Genomic DNA, 21,874 nt, shown 5'->3' with positions numbered 1-21,874 from the left:
TCAGTTTTATTCGATTTCAAGTACAATATAAAGAAGAAGCAAATGAAATTTGAGAAATTTCCCTATAAATTTGCCTCGCTCAGAAACAAGTCTGTCGACAGATTATCGTGTTACATTGTAAGTCTCAATCTCGATGACTTCATTTATTGTTTTCCTCATTCTGCCCTAGAATGTTTTTCTTTCTTTCTTTTATCAGCTAATGACTCGTTCTTGTTTATTTGTTCTTATAAAGAGCTAAAATGACTAAGAGACATTTCCCGGTGTGAGCAAGAGATGAGCTCATTAAAAGTGTGTCTGACTTGTTGCACTATAAAATGTGTCATGTTTCTGACTCTAATTAGCAATGTCCAAAACACTACATAACCCTACTGTCAGCAGCCCCTAAACAGAGGAATATGTCAGCACCCCAACGCCAGATGATTTAAGGGTTGGGTACAGCATGTACTGATGACATGTGTGTGTGTGTCAGACTTGAGAAGGCACAGGGTATCCCCGTGACAAAGAACAGGAGGCGAGCACGGACAGATTTTTTTCTTGGCAAACACCAGAATTTGATTTCCCAACTTTCATGTGGGGTCCTCTGAGGCCAAGAGGAGAGCCAGAACAAGAATTTGGTCTCCCTCTCTGTTGGTAAGGCAGCTGTTTCTCTGGAGGAAACAACCGGGCAGCAGAGACAGAAGGAGCAGAGAAAGAGGAAAATAAAAAGTGAGAGGCTGACAGAAAAGAAATAGAGAGGCTTTTTTTTGTTCCAAATCAGATTTCTTTATAGCGACGCAGGGGGTGAGTGGTTCCAGGCAGCAGACAATGGGCCAACAGGATCAATATTGACATTCTCCTTAGCGATAGCTGAGTTGGCTGGGAGAGGTCAGGGACTGGACCTTTGTATTAGCCAGCCAGCATTAGTGGTCACGGCTGGGGGACACTTACTGTAACCTTGGCCTCTCAGCATAATGGAGGGTCTGAGCGCGTCCAGGAGAGGTCCCTCCCCTTTATGGGCCTTATTACCGTAAGAGAGCTCAGTCCTGCAGTGGGCCGGTTTAAACACAGATCATTACTTTGTCAAAACAGCTACCAGACCATGTTGGCACGCGCGCAGGCCAGCTTGTGTGGCGAACAGCGTCTCGAAGTGCCAGTTGTTGAGCGCAGCAGCCTTGGGAGATGAGGCGAGGAGAACACAAGAAAAAGTAAGCAGAGAGGTTTTTGGACAAGTGACCGTTTATTCAGCCTTACTCCAACAGCATTTACAATTAAGACAGATTCACTGGCAAGTCCCGCATGCGAGGCAAACACACACACACAGTGGGTACAAATCCTCTCTCAGAGTTATGGCAAGAGGTGTTACCACAAAATAATAAAACACTCCAGCAAATTCCATATCGTTGCTTTGCTGACACAACATCTCAATTGTTGTTTACCTAAAGTGGTCAATTAATCCTAGGCAAACTCATAAAAGAGGAAAGGATGTGGGTTGTCCAGGTAGGCGGATCCAGCTGGCAGAAAGTCAGGGCTACTAGGGATACCACAATATACCACTCCTCAGCGTGGCAGAGGAAGAGCAGTGTGGGAGAGGAACAAGGAAAGGAAGAAGGAAAGGAAACTCCTGAGGAAAGCTGATCGTGAAAAAGGAGTAGTAAAAGGAGAAGGAGGTGGAAGAGGAAGAGTAGGAGGAGGAAGGAGGGGAGGTCATCCGAGGTGATGGAGATTCTGTACGGTGGGCTGGTTTCATAAAAGATGGAACCAAGCCACTCTCCTCCTCCTGTGATTCTGTTCTGGCTTCGGTTACTGGACTGAAGCCTTGCAAACTCTCACACACACACACACACACACACACACACACACACACACACACACACCAAACACATGTCTCCAGTCTCCCACACACATGCTCATTCTTCTTTACAACACAACTTGTGAGAGTTTCTCACAGAAATAGAACTGACATCACAACAGTCCCGTTGTAAATCAATACATGTAGAAACACCCGCTGCTTACATTCGAGCACAGAGTTCTCGGTCAGTGGGCTGACTCAGAGTCCGAACCACTCGGTGACCCCTCCTCTCCTTGGGTCCAGTTTCTGTCTCTGCTTCTCGTCCTCCATGAACTGCTCCTGCATCTCCTCCATAGAGCCCTCCGCCGGCTTCTGCTCTTTATCCGGGAAGACGTCAGGGAAGGTGAACGTCTGGCCCTGGGCCTGGGTTGAAAAGACAAAAAAAAAAAAGTGAGCCTAATGAGAAAAGAAACCGTTGTGTTCCTACCCAATATTAAGAAAGGATCAAGGTGGTTCTTTTGAAAACTATTTTTTTACCACAAAAAACAGCATTTCTCGTAAACCATTTCCTTATCTTTGCAGATACAAGGAGTGAGACACTGATTTGGAATTCAGGACACTGTTTCTCCCTCTATATCGCTCTTCCAGTTACACAAACTCTCTTTCTCTCTGGCATTCAATTTCTCCAACTCTCTCCCACATTTAATCTCTCATCTCTCTCCATTTCTCTGGTCTTGATTTATTCAGAGGGAAAGGATGGTATCCATTATTTATTCCATACCAACCCATCTCTGGACATGGCTAATGCATCACTGGCCCAAGCGTAGTCTGTGTCAGGCCGCCGTGGAGTACAGTACAGCACACACACACCAATGCATGCGTGCACGCCCACACACAAAAAAATAACAGGTCAGTGGGTGCAGGCATGGACACATATCCATAGCCTATCCCTCTCAGCCTCTCCCATGGACACCTGGCAACAAGAATTCACTGTTATCAATCTGGAGCCAAAGCATAGCTGTCCTTAAATGACTCGGCTTCATATTAAGACGGATCATAGTCTTTGATGATGAAACTGCTCACAGGCATCATTTTCATCACTGTGTTTGGACTTTAGACAAATTGCTATTATTCAAAACTGTTCCCAAAGTGATGAATGATCACTAACGATGTAGTTTACTCCAAACAACAGCTTCCCCTTCATAATGACAAATAGTCATATGTCACTCTGTGACTGTAACTAACTACCACTATAAAATGAATTGCTTCCATGAACACAATTGTCAATCAACTATTCTGTTTAAATATTTGAAATATTTTGTTTGGGGTCAGCATGTAGGCGTTAAGGAATGGTCTGGCTCTGATGTGAACGTTACTTTGTCTGTCTCCAACCCCCAAAATACCAAGAGAAACATGCATATAATTACCACATAGCATGGTTTAATTCCCAAAGGAGGAGACAACATGACTCACTTTGCCAAATACGCAGACTGGAGGATGGGGTGACAGACAGAACCTACAGCATTTGTCTCGGGTGTGATTTGTACTGTATGTTTAGATATGTGCATGTATAAATGTGTGCTCTCAGGTGCATTTTGGCACGTCAATATAAGAAGAAAGAAAACAACAAGAGATAGGAGGACTAGATGCTTCGTGAACGTTAGCTCGTAAAAACAGTGGGTGGGTACACTAAGATTCACGGAAAAATACAAAGAACTTTAAGTCAACTTAAGTCTTCTGTTATTAGTTTTCAATTCATTGATTGTTAGAAACTAGATACGTTGCTATCACTCCACTTGGTTTCAAATCCAGCCCAGTGGCCACTCAAAGTATTGCAGTGGAAAAATCCCAGGAGGAAAACAGCTACAAAAACGTCTCCTGCCTACCTGAACGCCCTCATCCAGGTCTACACTCCCTCCAGCCCACTACACTCTGCCAATGAAAGGCGCCTGGTACTCCCATCACAACAGGGCCCTAAGTCCCTAACTCGACTCTTCTCCTCTGTAGTCCCAAGGGGGTGGAACGAGTTACCAAACTCCATTCGGTCCGCAGAGTCCCTTTCATCTTTAAGAAGAAGCTTAAGACCTAGCTCTGCACTTGATATTGATGCTATTGATGATGATGACATTGAGGATGACTTTGTTCTCTCCTGTTTTGATCGTTGCTTGTGTTGTATTAACTCTCAGATGTACGGCGCTTTGGACAAAATCGTCTGCTAAATGGCATTGTAACATTGTAAGAAAACACCAACAATTCAAATTCAAACTTTTCGGGCTGAATCGACGCCATCTTTGGATCCATAGCTGTGATTCATAGAAATGAGTGCTGCACAATACTTCAAATATTAATCCCGATCATGATTTAGGCTTCCAACGATTAGATAAACATGATCGACAGTGACAGTGACGTTTAAAATGCACGTTACATCCATAGAAAACTCCTGTGGACAGTCTATCCCCCAGAGGGCGATCAAGAGGTTCTTGCTTCACGTTTTTGAGGAGCTGGCATGTCATGTCATTAGGCGCTGAAACAGCTCGTCATCGGTTGTTTGGAGGTATTTCTGGTTTAGGGCAAGTGATGTTTAGCAAGAAAAAATAGTATTTTAAGAGTCCATGAAACCTGTGTCTGTGCTGTGTCTGTGATGCAAAGCAACACTACTAACTTGTTCAACCACTTAAAACAAATACCACAAAGTGCAGTGTGATGAGTGTATGAAGGCCAAGAGGAGTAATGACGCTACTCCACGTCCCTGTGCAGCGTCAGGTCAGACATCCATATCAGCACTATCCCCTATCCACACCCTATCCACCCAACTCCCAAATATTTACTGAAATTACCAATGCAATAGCATTCCATTTAAGATATATGTCCGTTAAAGATCTATGTTGATGTCCTATAAATACTATGGGTTATTAGGGCTTCAGAAAATTGGACAAAAGATATGCCATTCCGTCACGCGATTATTTCTCCAAGGTGGGATTACCTGCGCTCTGTGCAAAATACTTCCACTACCACTGACATATAGTCAAGCAGAACAATGGAACCTTTTTTGAGCCTCAAGTTTGCAGTGTTTGCCTCTAGAGTATTGCACCCAATTCAGGTAAAGCATTTGATTTGATTTGATTTTTTAATTTTGATTTTATGTACTTGACAAATATCAACACTGCCACGAAACTTTGGCTTGTCATTCAGATGCACAAGGTTTAGCGTCTTTCGCAGACAGACGGAGCATAGGAAATAAAGTGATGTCACATTGTTGCAACATTTCTTTATTGTCTGGACCTGCAGACTGTTGGCGGTGGGCTCAAAACCACTGCCCAGTTATTGTCACCCAGAAATATGTCAAATTCGGCAAATAAGAGAAAAACTAGAAAATTCAGGGCAGGGGCTCGGCAGATACAGACACCACCAAACACTGAGGGGTCATAGGGGATAATATATAGGGAATATCTATACTAGGGTTGTCACAATACCAGAATTTCAAACCTTAATACGATACTAGTAAAGAAAACGATACTCGGTACCTGTTGCAATACCACGGCAACAAAAATGGAAGTCCTAAGAACAAAAATGTTGGTTTCTTGTTTTTAATGTCCCACCTTTACACAGTGCTGGTACAGAAAAAAGTCACTAAACACATACCAGCTCATCTGACATACTGTTAATAATAATGAAATCATCACTCATAATCCAACAGAAGTGTGAAGTGGTGTCTATCTGTTACAGATTGGGGCAGATCTGCCCTTCGTCTATATTTCTATTGTTCTTATTATTCTGCTGCATTTGGGACATTTCTGGACGACCATCGCTTGGCAGTGGTCTGAAGCTCAGCTAACAGTCTGCAGGTCGGGATTAAATGAAAACATAGCACCAAGGTGACATGGCTGTTTCTCTGCTCTGCTCTCTGTCTGTCTGCAGCAGACACTATTGGAACTTTTGCATCTTTGTGAGATGTGAGCAAGACTTCACAAAACGTCTTAATTTGCCGTTCTGTGAATGAGAGCAGTCCGCTGTGTCGCTCCAGGTGTGACAGAGGGCAGAGCAAACAGTCGGCAGGATAAAGCGCGACTTAGGCCTATAAAAACAAAATCCTGTACCTTCCTGCGGGTTTGCACGAAGGTGTAGGCGTGTTAGAAAATAATGTCTTATTTCTCAGTTTCACTGCTTCATTTACATGAACGGCACTCATTACTTCCTGTCCATGTCGCTTGACCACAGCTGCTCTCTCTCTTTTGCTTGCAGCAGCTTTGGGTTATAAATCTGACTGAAGATCTGTTGTTTTTCCAAAGCTTCAGTTTTCGGTACTAACAAGCATAAAAATAACGTAGATTGTATTCTTTTAAAACATGTGGCATCAAAAAGTGTAGAATTATTGGAAACTCTGACAAGTTGATACATCATCTACTCATGCCTTTAAGTAGCCTCGCAGTATTTCAAACGGTTGGTATGTGTTCAGTGACTTTTTCGGTACAATCACTGTGTGCTGATTGGCCAAAAAAAACAAGACATTAACCCGATTCGTGTGCCTGAAACTTAATTTCCACGGTATGGAAAGAGGTATCTAAAAATGTTGTATTGTTTACAATGAAAAAACTGTTATTACAGACCAGTCCTCATCCTCCTGCACAAAAGGAGTATTACATGTGTGAAAGGGCAACTGCGGACAGTGCCTGGGCCTGATTTTCTAGATGTTGTCTGAGGTTCATGTGGGAAAACTGCTTGAGTAAACCACTTTTCAGTGGGAAACGAGACAATACGGGGGGAGAAACTGACAGGGTTATTGCTTACAAAAATCCATAATCTTAACCAAGTCTTAAGTATGTTAAGTACCAGCAAGATTGACGTGTCAAATCTGATAATACTGACATGACCAGGCATGTAAGTACATCCAAAACAAAACTATTTCAGAAACTACTATTTTGGTGTGATAACTTTGAGTCCAAACTCTCTGATACCAGCTTTGAGGAGCAGCTAGAACAAAACATGCATAACCTTCAATCAACAGAAAAGCTACCCTGTTCTTGTCTTGCGGCAACGCCTGCACAGCAAACTACAAGGTTTTTTTTTTTAGAGAGTGTAGTAATGCAGGAAGAGAGGGACCAGAGAGCAGACCCAGTGAGGAGAAGCAGGCTGAGTCAGGCACAGGCAGAGAGCTGCCAAACACCAGAGAAGCACCTGGAAACCGACGGTCCTGCCAAGACCTTCAGTGTCTCTCCGCACTTGCACACGCTGCCATCGAGGAACACAGAATCCAAAACACAAACACTGGACGAGGCCAAGGGAAGTGTGCCGCAGGAGTATGAGGAGGAGTGAGGAGACGGAGAAGGAGGCAGCAAGGAGAAAGATGGGGTCAGTCGATGTGAAGAAGTGATGTGGGAGAGGAGGAAGAGGAAAGAAATGTTGACTGAGGCAGAGTTCTACCACAGCACCGTAAACACCAAACCTGGCAACACGGGGAACAACGAAGCAGCGAGCCAAACAAGACATCACCCGACTTGAACCGAACGTTGTCGCATGACAATTCCCAGTTACACTGCACAGCGCTGGACACCTTGTGTATACACATGGCTAAGATTAATACCGGCCTCAGAGAGCACGATTCACAAAAACAACAAAGCCCAGAGATTGAAATCAACAAAGCACAGAGACTTGTTAAACAAGTCTTATTGTTGGCAGCAGGCCGCGCCCTGTGTGTGTATGTGTGTGTGCGCGAGCGTGTGTCAAGCGTCTGCTGGACACATTTCCGCAGTGAGAGAAAGTGTTGGCGGAAAACATTCATATTTGTGTTTGAATTACATACATTGCACCACAGTGGAGGCAGAGCCCGCGTCCCCTCGGTCTCTGTGTGCTCCGAGCCAAAGCGATCTTTCCTGTGTGTCTGTCTGCCTCGCTCTGCTTGTGTATTTGTGTGTGTATGAGTGCATACTGAGTGATTTATGGAGAAGACCGAGGTCTGGCCAAAAAGGACAAAAGTGGAGAAAGACAGTCAGGCATTATGCGCCTCCAAGGGTTTCCTTTCTGTTACCTTCTATGCTTCCTAGGCGTGGATATTTTTCCCTCGCTCTGCCATCATCTTCACCAAGGTCCCAATTGGATCAAGATGCCATCCAGGAATATTGAGACGAGGCCCCACACTGCCAGTGATGTAAACATACTCCTCTTACGCACATGAACGACCCATTACACCCAGAGTTTCCCTCTCAATGGGGAAAGAAGGAGAAACACTCGGGGGGGGGGGGGTTAAGAGGGGAAGGCTAATGTTGTCATTGACTCACTACCAACCCGTCTCACTTTCCCTGTCTGTGTGCATGTGTATGTTTCCTTATTAAGCTCTAATTCAATGTCTTGTTCTCTTCCAGGAAGCGTGTATTTAGGGTGTCAGTCTGGCCTGTGTCACATTTGGGGACCACTGTCGGACTTTTAACCAGATGATTGCGGACAGCTGTCAAATTAGATACAACAATCGGCGTCCCTGTATTGTTTTCACAGCAGTTACATTCAGAAAATGATCCGAGTCTTTAATGTCGTTTATTCCTTGTTTATAATCGCTGTAAGCCTCCAGGGTACAAATGTGCTTCGGTAAAAAGGTCCTCAAATCCAACCTGACTTTTTGAATGTGTGTGTAATCCTGTTATAATCCTGTTTGGAGCCCCAGAGGGAAGGAGGGAAAGAGGAGAGTGAAAAGAGAGAAGACCAAGCGAGAGATGGAAAGAGACACACAAAGGACAACTGTATTCTATCTGATTGACCTTTCCTTCTGATCTGTGACAAACTGAGCAAGCCGTCGCAACAAAAAAACAGCCAAAGGGGGGAAAAAGTCCTGGTCCTGTGTTTTTGTGTGTAATAATTTCCCGTTAAGAGTGGGGAAAAAACAGAAAAATGTTGAAAGAATGGACAAATGTGTGTCCTGCAACCTTGGAATGCATGTGAAATCAATACTAGGAAAATGTGAAGGGGGTGACTCTTTTATTATTCATAAGCCGAGATTTAAGTATGAAATATGAAAGCCATAGTTGTTCTGGCTTCATGTGTTAAAATGTCTTTGATGAAAACAGGAAGGTGCCGGTGCACAGTGCTTTTCCGACCTGGCGCTGAATAGAACATTATGGCACAGTCGGCAGCAGAGGACACAAAGGCTGATTCAACCTGCAGATTTGAGAGTTAAAACATTCGGAGGGGGGGGCGAGACTTGGCCGGACTGGACTGCTGCAGGACAAGATATTGCCATGTGACAGATGAGATACACATCAGTATTTAAAAGGCTCTGCAAGCACAGTAAGAACTATGCTGCACATCTGAAAATACAAAACAAAAAGCAGATTACTCAACCCCATTGTAGTAAGTCTGACTTCATTTTTCAATATCCCCAATAAACATAATAGCCTTCATGGTATCAGATTTTATGTCCTCTGGAATGAAAGAAGTTTGGAGAAAAGTTTTATTGCTTTGAGGACTGTTTAACAGCTGTAAAACTGCTTTAGAGGTCAAATGGCAACTTCCCTTCAGATAATCTAGACAATTTATGAATTGGATCCATCAAAAAATCCTCTCTAATGACCTGGGATCAGCCTCTCTCTTGTGCTCGCTCAAGACCTCAAGCACCTTGAGTTATTGTGGAGCTAAATAAGATGTGACTGAGGGGCGGAGGCCAAGTACACTGACTTTTTTTGGATGACCACACTTGACCGAATTAAAGAACAGAGGAGCTCTCAACGGGGTCACAGAGACTGAAAAGGCCTTAAGTGGGCTGAAAAAGTGAAACTGAGTCATTCACTCAGATCCCCTTTGGTGAGGAACAATCCAGAAGGCATCAGAAGACAGAGGCATTCACAAAAGGAGTCAATAAAAATCGAGCAGATGGTGGCGGTTGTTATTAGAGTACGGACAAATCTGGGCAGCACACTGAAACAGAGAGGTGTTGACGACGCGGTGAGAAATCTCATGAGGCTGCGGCTCGTGTGGCTGCGGTGGCAGTGTGGTGGTGTGGTGGGGTAAACTGTAGCAAAGCACAGAGACATCTTGAGTACTGGTGGTGTATGTGTGCGTAAAGTGTGTGTTCAGGGGGGTAATGAGAGAGACACAGAGAGGTGTTCACATTGCGGTTGAATCTATTTCGACCGCACGTTAGCGGAGTCTGGCAGACTACAGAGGGTAAGACCACAGTGATGAGGTTACCAGGATTAGAGCTGAGGGCAACCCCCTGCTGCGTGTGTGTGTGTGTGTGTGTGTGTAAACCCTATTTATCTAAGAAAAGGTCGACCGGGCAAGCTTGCTCTTTTTTAGCAACTCGTGCATTGGTACGCATTGAAAAGATTTCCTACTGTTGGGGAGTCACCTGCTCCACTCGACCAGCTGGAGGAGGTTTCATGCCTTGCTCAAGGGCAGCTCAATTACAAGGAAGAGCATCAACTTTACTCTTTTCCAACTGGCTTCTGCTGCCTGACTGTGGATATGTAAGGTGGATCACACCTTTTTCTAGTCCGTTTACCTTGGTATCAACCACAGATTTTGTGGCATGGTTCGTTTTGGTTCAAGTTCACACAGGCCAAGATCAAGTGGACTGGGGCTTGTAAACAAAATAAGTAGCTTGTTATTGGACAGAGCTTTGGCAACCTGTCATCCTATAAGATTACAGATTTTGGCAACCAAGGAGCAGGGAGAAATTGCACTTCCTTTATGTTTAACTAAGATGCGTGGGTGTGTCTTTACAATTTGCCATAATTTAGCATCTCTGGTCATCATACCAGATAAGGAGGAAATAGCTGACTGCAGTGATCGGTGCAGGCTGTGGTTTGCCATTGGTTAATTTGTTATGCTAGACCTTCCAAGCATGAGTAATTGCTATGTCAACATCTGACTTCTTGTACCCATAAAATCGTATGAAAAATTACCAAACCATGGACAAAATGTTCATGAGAATCGGTCGGTTTCTTACAGTTGGTTTGGATTACATTCCCTGCTCTAGCAAACTGAACTTCATTTGCTTGTAAGCGAAACAGACGGGTTTGCTTGTAAATCGGACTGTTGTTACCTGACCAAACCCAAACACAAGACACGAGTTAAAGAGGTCTTCAGCTGCCTGAGACAGTTTTTCCTGAGAGTTTCCTGAGGTATGTTTGGCGAAGGGTATAAGCCATCAGACTTGGTGCAGTCTCAAAGATTTGATTCCTCTGAGCTCTAGTGATCTACAAGAGTCCTAAAAAGATACCTAGTACCCAACAGTATCATTCCAAACATTCTTGGTGTAAACTCACACTCATAACTGTTGATCTGGAGTTTGATACCAACATCTAAGGAGGATCCTGAGCTCATATTGTCCAACTTTGTAGTTTTTAGCCTGATATTACATTAAGTAGGACGAGAAACCTGGGAGTGGCAGGAAAGACTATGGAAGAGGGCAAAACAGGAGAAAAGGTGTAGCCTGAAGATCGTAAACAGCTCTGACGGCCAGGCCCCTGGGTGGGCCACACATTCACTCTCACTTTATCTCATTGAAACACACAAACACACACACAATTCTCTGACCTCTTCCTCTGTCCAGACCTCCTGGTATAAGCCATTCCGAGAACAGAAGAGGGAGATGGAGTGAGAAGAAGGGAGGGTGAAAGGGTGAAGAAAATCAAAACAAAAGACAAGTAAAACTCGACTGTTCTCTTTGGAAAGAATGTAATATGAGAATTGAAAGATACAAGGACGTTAAAAAGCAAGGTGAAGAAGTCAGACTGTTGAGATGTCATAACAGCCTGAAAAAAGAGCCTGCATTCAATCAAATAACAGCTGAGAGACTGAGCAAAGTGAAATCATCCCTCTCTGTAAAAGACAGATAAGTGGCAGTAAGAGTAGACCACTAACCAATAGCATCCTGCTGTGGGTTCATTCAGGGTCACGACCCCGACCCTCCCTCCAATTACAATGACATCTCCTCCACAGCCCGGCAACAACCAAATAACTTGGTCAGCTTTGGCTTGCAGCAGAGTATGTTTGTGCGTCTCCATGTCATTCATATTAATGGCCTTTACATTCATGACCTATGGTCCACACAAAGGAGACAAAATGTTTTGGACTTTTTGCAGGAAAGGTTTTTTTTGTGCATAGACATCTCTGTGCATATCCCATTATTAACTGTATTGACTCATAAACTTATTTTTAAAGTTCAGAGGAGTTCTCCGTCTCCTGGTGCTGGTGGCTATGTTAATTCTTTCATGTACAGACATGAGATCAGTTTTTCTGAGAAAATTATAAGGTCCAAAGGGGAAATACAATTACGAACACATCATTAACAAGCACAGGCCATTCTGCCGATGTTTCAATTTTACCACACTGAATTAACTAATCCTCACAAGAACATCTTGTGCTCTGCCAAAACCGCGTGTTTTATTCCCACTTCTGACACAAGCGCTACTCTTTTCTGTGTAAGGGAAGTTAATGCAATCTCATTTTTGTTAAAGGTTCTGTGAGGAGTTTTTCAATTTTTATGAAATAAAATGCTTTTTTTAAACTCTATATGAGCTACAAAAGCAAACCAGACCATCAGTGACAACTATATGACTATATATTTATATATAGTTATTTTAACTGCCTGAAACTGCTGCCAGGGGGTAGGTGTCAGACAAAGCGGTTAATTGCACGCTGCCTTTGTTTACATTTTAAAGTGAGTGATACATATGACTGTTAAAGAAAGCAGGGTGAGATTGGTTGTTATAAACCACCACTTTAGCATGTACGGGACAAAATCAGCAAAGAGATAAGAGGTATGGTTTTGTCCAAAGGGGGCGCCAAAATCAACACAAGCCAAAAGTTCCTCACAGCAGCTTTAATATATTTCATTTCTTCATTACATTTCTAAAATTATTACACACATTATCATGTGTCGATTTAATCCAGCAAGCCAATCTGAATCCAGCATGTGCACAGCTTCACCACTAACAATTAAGACTACACTCTGAAGAAGAAATTAATGAATGTAAAAACAGTAAATGGCATAAAAACACACACCCTAGCCACTAGGAACATCTTAATCCTGGATCATCATCATTACTATTTGGTATTAGTTAGTTCCTTATCTGAGTATCAAGTTTATATCTGATTTGTCAGACAGAGAACATTGTGTTGGTGCATCAGTACATGCTTTTATCCCTGAAATGGAAGTAAATGCCACTTTTATGAAGGATAACAATTGAGCTATTGTTAATGTGTTCATTCAGGGAGAAGATATTGATGATGAATAAAGAGACAAAGAGCAGGAGTCAGGCAGGTGGGGAAACACCGGCTCTGGCGTCAACTAAAAATACTTCAAGATCTATCGCAGCGACCTTGTGACACGGGGGTCCAATGATACGTACTTCTGCCCAGAGACAAACAGGGTGTGTGAGGGGGGAAAGTGTGTGTGTATGTGTTTGTGTGCACGTGTGTGTGTTTGAGTGTGCATGTCTGGGCATGTCTGCTCCGAGACTGCTACTGGAGACACTGGACCCTGGTAACAGAGCTCTCAGGAAAAGATCATCAGCATCTAAATACACACCCAGCCACCCACAAAGACGTTTACATCATTCTGGTCAAGTGGACATTCTGAGGATAAACACAACAACAACAACAGAGGAGAATAACACAACGAAATGTGTTAATGTAAGCAGCAATGGACAACAAAGGCTAAATCATGTCACCTTTCTCAGGTAAACAACTCCAAGCCAAATCTCACCTAAACCCCGCCTGTCTCAAGCATCCACCCCCCTAACACACACATACACACACATAAACAGCTGTTCACTATCATTATCCCCTCCATCTATGTCATTCACCCCCCCACCCCCCCACGATGTACCCCATTTCTCTCTCGCCAACGCATGTAAACAACCCTCACATACCCTCCCCCCCAATTTCAAGCATCCCCACCACCTTCCCCCGCCCCCTCTCGGCCCCAGATCCAACTATCTAGGCTACCAAACAAACACACACAAACACACAGTTGGACCCTTGCACAAACACACACACACACACACACTCACCCCTACATGCACATGCAACATAAACATCCAGGCAATGCTCCTGCCCCCTCCCCGATTCTGAGGAATGCGGGGACCAGCTGGTGGAGAAAATAAAAAACGAAGAAGCATACCAAAACAGGAAATGCACCAGCAGGGGCCTATCAGAGGGCTTTATCAGGCCAGTGGCAGCCCCGCTGAGAACCTGGGTGGCGCCGCAAGCTGATTGGCTGATCAAAGTGGCAGCAGTGTCATTACAGGTCAAGGGGTAATCAAGAAAGGTTACGTGCATGCGCACGTGCGCATGTGTGAGTGCGCTTGTTGGGTTTGCATGTGTGCGTGTGTGTTGCCGTGGCTATCTAAATAAGGGGAACCTGGAGGAAATGTGGGAGGAAATGAGGGTGATGAGAAAAGATGCTGTGGAGAGAGATAACGTAAGGATCAATCAAGACAGACAAAAGGGAAGATGGAGAAGATGTGGAGAGGAAGAGGAAGAACTGAATGAGATCTCCAGATGTGCCGTAAAATTCGGTGTATAAGATGCACTTTTAATACATTTTTTTTTTTCATCTAAGAAGTTGGCTGCGTCCTGTATAACGGTTCGACCAACATACCTGTATGAAATGCAGACAGAGGTATGTTATTTTACCCAGACGATGGCGCTATCCAGTTGTTAAGTGGTGACTCCACATCTCCGCATCAAACTGTTTCCGAGCGGCTACAACGTCTCATATTTACGAAATGCCGCAGTGCTGTTTTCCTCGCTGTCTTAGGTAAAACTAACTTGATTGTTACAAACGCTTCGTCACGGACATGCACTGTCAAGATCGCCATTGCAGCCGCCACCCTCAAAACAATCAACATCACCGTAGGCTGCCAGCTACCGCTAGCTACAGCACTGGTAGCTAGCAGGATTGCAAACTCGACATGGTGAAAACTGATGGTAGGCTGTAATTGGAATGTGTTTTAAATGAAAATAAATTGAAATAACTTTTACGCTACCTGTATATTCGTACGGCTGAACTGTGCTTTTAACTTGTTCTTACACTACACTTCTGTACTGCTCTGCTTTGTCTAGTTTGTTATTTGAAAACAAAATCACCAATCAACATTTCCTGAGGCCTTACATCTGCGGCACATGTAATGTTATGTCATTAAAGCTGGAGCTGAATTGGCGTAAAGCGTCAAACATGTGAGAAAGAAAACAGAGAGCATCGACTGGAGCCATTCAAAAAAAGGTTTGCGTGTGAGAATCCAAACCGGATGGTTAAGACCCTGCTCTGTTCTCTATAATTCATGTTCTCTCTCTCCTGAGCTCTTATGAAACCTACACGTACACACATACACGCACACACAGACACACACACAGGATTTTACTTAGGAGTGAATTTTTCCAAATCAGGAGACACGTTGGGTGATGGGGGGCCTTTCAGGAAAGCTTGATTGCCAGGAAAGGTCTCTCCTTTTATTAGCTTACACCCAGCATACATGTATGTGTACACACATTAATGAGTGTATCCGCCCATTCCTTCCTTACAAAGATTTATACGCCTAGAATGCTGACAGATACACTTAAGTCAAAGTCGGCTGCGTCAGTCATTTCAGGAGAAATGTGATTTAATCACCTAGAAGTGATACTACAGATTTCTCTGCCAATTTTTAAAACTAACATTTTTAACTATTAAAATGTCTCCTCTGAATTGGCACTAATGAAGATATCATTCATTAGGTAGGAAGGTATTGTTTTTGTTTCATTATTTTAAAAAATAGACAGCCTGGTTAAATTAAGGCAAAAATAGCTTGATAGTGAAAAAGAACGTTTCTAATGTAAGAAAATAGAAGGTATAAAAGTTTGCATATTTATGGGTTGATAATTTTCTGACATTACATGTTGTCGACCCTTAGATATAAAAAACAAGACTAGGTCAAAACCTAGTATGTGGCTGACCGCATCAGGTCAATGTGCGCTTTTGTAGGCAATGTGTTACAAGGACTGTCCTTATGAGGCCGATGACAACATGTTTGAAAGCAGGTGCGCGCTTTACGCAGACGTAGTTGAGGACAGCGGATGAGCAGCGGAGGAGCAGCCCTGCCTACTCCCCGAACAAAGTATCCAGAGCCGTATAGACAGAGTCCAACATGCGCCATGATCCGCCATTGAGATGTCGCAACTCTCTCTCTCTACGGCTGTGAAACCACGGTCACTCACTAACTCAGTCAGTCAGTCACATACAGACCCCTGTGTAGGACTGACCCCGGCGGTCAGCCAAAAATGTTAGTTAATGGGCAATCGTTTTTTTTCTGCATTTTATTTAAATATGACTGAAAAAATTAACCGGAGTTATAAGCTGATTAAAAGCCAGGCTTTCTGTATATTGTGATTTTTTTTAACTAATAATAGCCACAAGGAAATAGATGCCTTTATCTGTGAGAATAGAGTATCAAATTAAATTTCTACTCATTCACTCATTTTGATTTGTAAGCCTGCTTTGAATTAAAGTAAGATACATAACACAAGACGCCTAGCTGGCTAATGTATTTAGAGGATACAAGAGAAACTATTTAATGTAAGAAACATAAGTAGTTTGAGTTGACATTGCAATTTTTAAATCAATAGTCCAGCCCTGTGTGACAAAGAAAAATGAGACGGACACAGTGGAAGAGAGCGGAGAGGAAAAGTGGCAGAAGTTAAAAATGTTAATTGGCATGATAAGCGAGGGTGAGGCAGCACAGGGAAGGGAAGGAAGCAGAGCGGCAGACAGACAAGGCTGTGTGAGGAAAGGCTGTGTTTGCGTGACAAGGTGGAAAGGAGGAAGAGGGAGGGAAGGAGAGCGGGAGCCATCATGATCCAAATAGTTGAAAATAATAAAATTCCATACAGATAAGCAAGATTTCCCCCCTCGGCCCCACCGCCTGATTCAGCACCTCCAGCTCCAGAGAGCAGGGGGTTCACTCAGCTCAGAACAGGGACGGGTGTGTGTGTGTAAGTGTGTGTGTGTGTGTGTGTGTGTGGGGGGTTGTGGGGCTTTGCAGCCCCCCTATCCTGTACCCCTCTCTACCACCACCCTGCAGCCCAGCCAAATACACACAGTCACCGAACCCTAGAGGGTCTATTGTTAAGCAACAAGGAGTCAATAACAGATAGGAGAAGTGGGGAGGCTCGTGAGAGAGAAGCTGTACAGCAAAACGTTGCCATCTAGTGTCAGTCGCACGGACGAGAGAGCCAGGCCTGGTCATAATCACCCTCCATACAGCTGTTTCTTTCTCTCTCTCCCTCATTTTCAGCTGTGTCACAACTCCTCCATGTTTGCCACTCTGTCTCTCCCTCTTTGTTTGTCTCTCTCTTTCACTTCAAGTGATGCCCTCCCTGTGGACCGAGCAGGGGCGGAGAAAGCTGCAGAAAGAAACACGGGAAATGAGCAATTTAAATGAAGCTACCACTTATTCTACAGCTGTTGGTCCAGCCCCATATCTTGTTTTGTTCTGTGGTCTTTGGGCTTAGGACATTGCTCTGGGGCACAGAGGAATCCGACTGGGGCAACTGGCTTGTTGCATGGCTGTCCGTGAAATGAACCCTGGAGAGAAACCTTGACACCTTTTTTTACTACTTTTATGAAAATTTGGAAGACACACAGAGGATAAAAAAAATACTGGTGTCAAAATGAGCTGGTTGCATGGGTGAAAGAGCTCTGCTTTTAATTAGTGCAAATGTCCCCACAATAATAGAATATTAAAATACTGAAAGACAAGAAAACTTGTTCCAGACCTCATTAGAAAAATGTTTGATTTAAGAGTTTAAATGTTTGACTTCAGGAGGTTATTCTATAAAGAGACATGGATGCAACTTGCAGACACTTGACTCGTGTAATTATTTAACATTGGGAAATTATTATTGTACTAAAGTAAAATCATGTATGATATGTGTAAATGTGTCTGGGCTGTCCTCTGATGTTGTGAACTAGATCGTGACCACGATCAAAATAGTGACATCACTGGTTCATGTGCAAACAAAAGCACTTCATGACAACTAAAGGTCGGCATCGTGACAACACCTTGGACCATCTGTGTGCCTGCTCTCCCTTCTGCTGCAAAGTTTTCACTCATCATCTACTTTCACTACTTTGGCCCTAACGCAGACTCTCCACCGACTGTATGAAGAGAGCTTTTGTCTACAGATAAACTCTGTTGAATGGAGCTTGTGTGAGATTTGTGCAACCACACCCCACAAAAGGACGGACTTGAGGCGATGCTTACCGACTTCCAGGGAGTCCAGATTACTGTTGATGCGCACATGGACTTCTAATCTCTGTGTGATTTTATTAGGTGTCTACACACTGTCAAACAACGCTTGACTGGTATGGATTTTAAGGCTATATTGTTGCAAACATCCCACAGGTGCCTGGACGTGCCATGCTGTGCCCAACACGCAAAGAACACAAGCTGCCGCTCCTCCCTTCTGACCTCTACTGAAAACAAGTCGAGGAAAATGTCTGAGATTCCTTTCTTTACACTGATACCATCCCAGACTTCCAAGAAAAGGATAGAGAAGCTTTACGTACCAGCTAGCAAACCTCTCCTCTTCCAGTTTAAAATATAGGAATATGTTCAGATTATACATTTCTAAATATCTTATCAACTGTTCATGGAGACTGAACCACAGAATGGATAAAATACAGCATGGTGTCAGACCAACAATCTCACCATCTGTAGGCAATCTGCTGATTGGACTGCGTTACTTTTACAGCATGCATTTGACATTTACAGCACAATGTGGCACTAAACTGGATCATTCAGAAATGCTGAGACTGGTCAGGCATCCCATTCATATATTCACAACGTCACCCCCCGGGAGCTTTCAACATGCACTCTGAGCACTCAGCCCACTGAAGTGCTGCAGCTGGCACCAGCCAGCAAAGCTCTCTTGCAAACTAGCTGCCACTCTAAAGAGAGAAAATAACTCCTCCTCTAGCCAAAACTCACCACAACCTTTTCATTTGCATGCCAGGCAGAGAGCACTTTATCATAAATGTTTGACTGACAATAATGTTGCTGCACAATGACTGAGAACATTCAAAACTAACTATCATTTCAGAAGTGGTGAGCCTTCTCTTTTATAAAAAGCAGCAGATTGGATATAAGAAGGTTTTAAATGGGAAGCAAGGTTTAACTGGAAATGACGGCACAATGCACTTCAGCGTCGGCCAAGAGGATTTAATGAGGATAAACCACAGAGCCTGATGAGCATCATGATCACAATCAGCTGCAGTGAAGACTCCTTCTCTACATGCCAGTTTTAAGTCAACTAGTACACAGGATAAGGTGCTTCATACAATATTGATGCAACTTGCTTAATAATTACTAGACCATTCTTTAAAAGCTGAGGACAATATTTACAGAAAAGTGTATAACGACCCATAAGAACATGGCATTACGCCTCATGTTCTGCAAAACAGAATGAGCGACTTCACAGCATCAAACAGATGAATGTATCGCCTGAATATTACAAACAAGTATTGCTGTGTGCGGCGAGCTGAGTTAGCGCTGAGCTTCGGATCCCATCTGCTTTAGTCTGACAACGATATAGCCTCTGGGGACAACGATGAACATGCCGAGGGTCAAGACTTCCTTTTCCGTGTGCTGCATTGTTTACAGGAAAAGAACCTGTTGTTCTTGTGATTTGTGTGAAATTACGTCACAATGCGGATTAGTAAAAAGTAAAAATGAAACTTTGTCAGGTCTGTCCTCAAGAGGAGAAGAAACCTACTTTAAAATGCTCGTTTGTTCAACAGAGGTCGGATCGATCATTACTGATGCATTCGAGGAAGTCGGGAAATCTGAACGCTGAATGTCTTTCTTGACACAGCGTCAAGGGAATTTATCTCAAGTTGAATTTTTGATCTAGAACGGATTGTTAGCTATTAGCATGCAGATGTCTGTTTATAGAGATTAATAAGAAGCTAAATCGTTGTCAGATGACGCTGATGGGTGCTTTACGCTCCGCCTGCTTTTGCTCTCCACACGGAACGTTTTTCCTACATACGCCACAGCCTGCTGATACGTGATTGGTCAATATTACTCGGACTACAGGCGTAGTAAAAACGGAAACCAGAACACTTGCCGTCCCTAATGTCCCTGCCTACAGATTCTACATTTCTATGTAAAATCTGTAAATAGAGATTAGCGCTGAGCTAGCCTGTGCAGTGTATGACAGCCGTGGCCTCTGTGCCTCTGATGTGCACCCAGACCTAAAAGCAGTGCCACAGACTCAAGATTTTTAATTTTGCTCTGCTTTCTTTGTCACCCCAACACTAGCATCCTGTCCCCCACCCTCTACCCACTCTCCCTGATCACTTTGCCCTGTCTCTGGACCTCCCTGCTCTGGCTTGACTCCATCATCCCCTTAGTCACCTCCCCTCTGTGAGCCCCTCACACACACACTTTCCCACACACAGTGTGCATTTCACACATGCAGACGCTATCTCTTCCCCCATTACTGGGGTCCTCCCCTAAGCCTGAGGAAAATGGCCGTCACGGAACCCCGCTAACGGGAGGCCTCCCCTCAACCACAACCCAGGAGCAAGGAATGAGAGAGAGGGAGAGTGCAAACGTATTACTGCTGCAATATTAGCTGATGGAGGGAGTAGGGGGAGAGAGAGGGGGAGAGGAAAGGATGAGGGTAGAATGGGGGGACCGCGGTGTGAGCATCGACCCACAGAACACTCTCCCACATGTGGAGTCAATTAGGAACAATCTTGTTTTCTACCCACCGCTGCAAAAGAAAGGAGGGTTTTCTGGGGCTGTGTGTGTGAGTTTGTGAGTGTGTGCGTGCATACACAATAGAGAGAGTGAGGTAGGAATGAGAGTTGAGAGGGCCTGTTTTTCAGAAAACCTGCCAGAGAAAGGCCGGATATTTGGTTTTATATCAAGCCGTTTAGAGCACAAAGAGCCTGCATCTCGGTTTTTCTGCCCACTGTTCACCGTCAAATGACGATGACTTCAGCAAACCGCGACGTGATTGGGTCTACAGAGCGAAATGACACTCAAGGAAAGACATCCGCTCTCCAGGGCTCCACATGCATGAATGATGCACACATGTCACAGATGTGCGTGTGCTGTTCTGCATCCTCACACCTCCCATCGTCATGTGCATCTGGTGAGACAGACACATCACTACTGACTACTGACGCAAGGAATTCCAGACACACACAATATCACAGACCACTTACTTGGTGTCACGAAAGAGGAAGTCTCTCTTTTAAAAGATTCATGGCTGCTTCAAGCATGTATCCTCTTTCAAATTGTCGTGTTTAGACAATTTTCATTATTCATCCGTTTCATGATTGATGGCTCCCAGTCGGGTGGGCGGCGCGGCATAAACAAGCGTCTACACCGCTGTTGATTTATCTGGGCAAGATCAAAACGACAGGCACAAAACAAAGGCCCCTTGCTTTTGACATCTGCATCAAAGGCATTAAAACAATGATTTTTTTTTTGACATTTTTGGGGGAGGTTTGTTTGATTTCAAAGAGTAACAGACTTCAAACATTGGCAAGACGTGCAGGGAATGGGCCTTCCTGACCCAAATCTCACCTCAAACACAGGTGTGAAGGCAACGACCATTACGCAATGTGAGAGCCTGGGCTGCCACGCCACCACGGGGAGTGGCCCTTCAAACACACACACACACACACACACACACATTGTGCACATTCCATCTATGGCAAAAAACAGAGAGAAAAGAGAGCTATACCAGATGATAACCATATCTCAATATGTCCTGTAATAAGTCTGGCATGTAACCAAAGACGACCTTTGAACCTCAGGCCCTGCAAGAACCGAGACTGCTGCTTTCCAAAGAGAGCCGCCAGAGTGTGACACAGGAGAGAGATGCAGGGTAGGGATGTGTGATTTGTGTGTGTGCACGAGAGACTCTCTCACAAGAACAGGGGATAACATTTGCAAAGGCAGGGACAGTGCTTGTATAATGTTTTTAATGCATGTGTGCAATGATCATCGACCTGCATGTGCACTAAATTTAAGAGCTAACCTTCAGAGTCCGCCGGCCCCTCAGGGCTCTATGGGGGAACTCATCCGTCTCGCCTCTCTAAGTCGGCAAGTCCCAGAG

At 44.1% G+C, this 21,874-nt stretch overlaps 1 protein-coding gene across 1 annotated transcript in view; it reads right to left on the bottom strand.

The window, feature by feature from the left end:
• Window positions 1-1,204: 1,204 nt before the first annotated feature.
• The window catches only part of mrpl23 (mitochondrial ribosomal protein L23), a 37,834-nt gene continuing 17,164 nt past the window's right edge, over window positions 1,205-21,874 (bottom strand). The window contains exon 5 of the mRNA XM_069686729.1: window positions 1,205-2,191. Within this exon, the coding sequence (XP_069542830.1) occupies window positions 2,027-2,191 (165 nt within the window). The 3' untranslated portion in view covers window positions 1,205-2,026. The remainder of the gene's footprint in view (window positions 2,192-21,874) is intronic.

This window comes from Semicossyphus pulcher, unplaced genomic scaffold, assembly GCF_022749685.1.
Source record: "Semicossyphus pulcher isolate SPU_LCO1_2020_fin unplaced genomic scaffold, fSemPul1.0.p SCAF_8, whole genome shotgun sequence".
Taxonomy (NCBI): domain Eukaryota; kingdom Metazoa; phylum Chordata; class Actinopteri; order Labriformes; family Labridae; genus Semicossyphus; species Semicossyphus pulcher.
The sequence above is the reverse complement of the archived record's forward strand: the minus strand, read 5'-3'. Positions and strand labels throughout refer to the sequence as shown.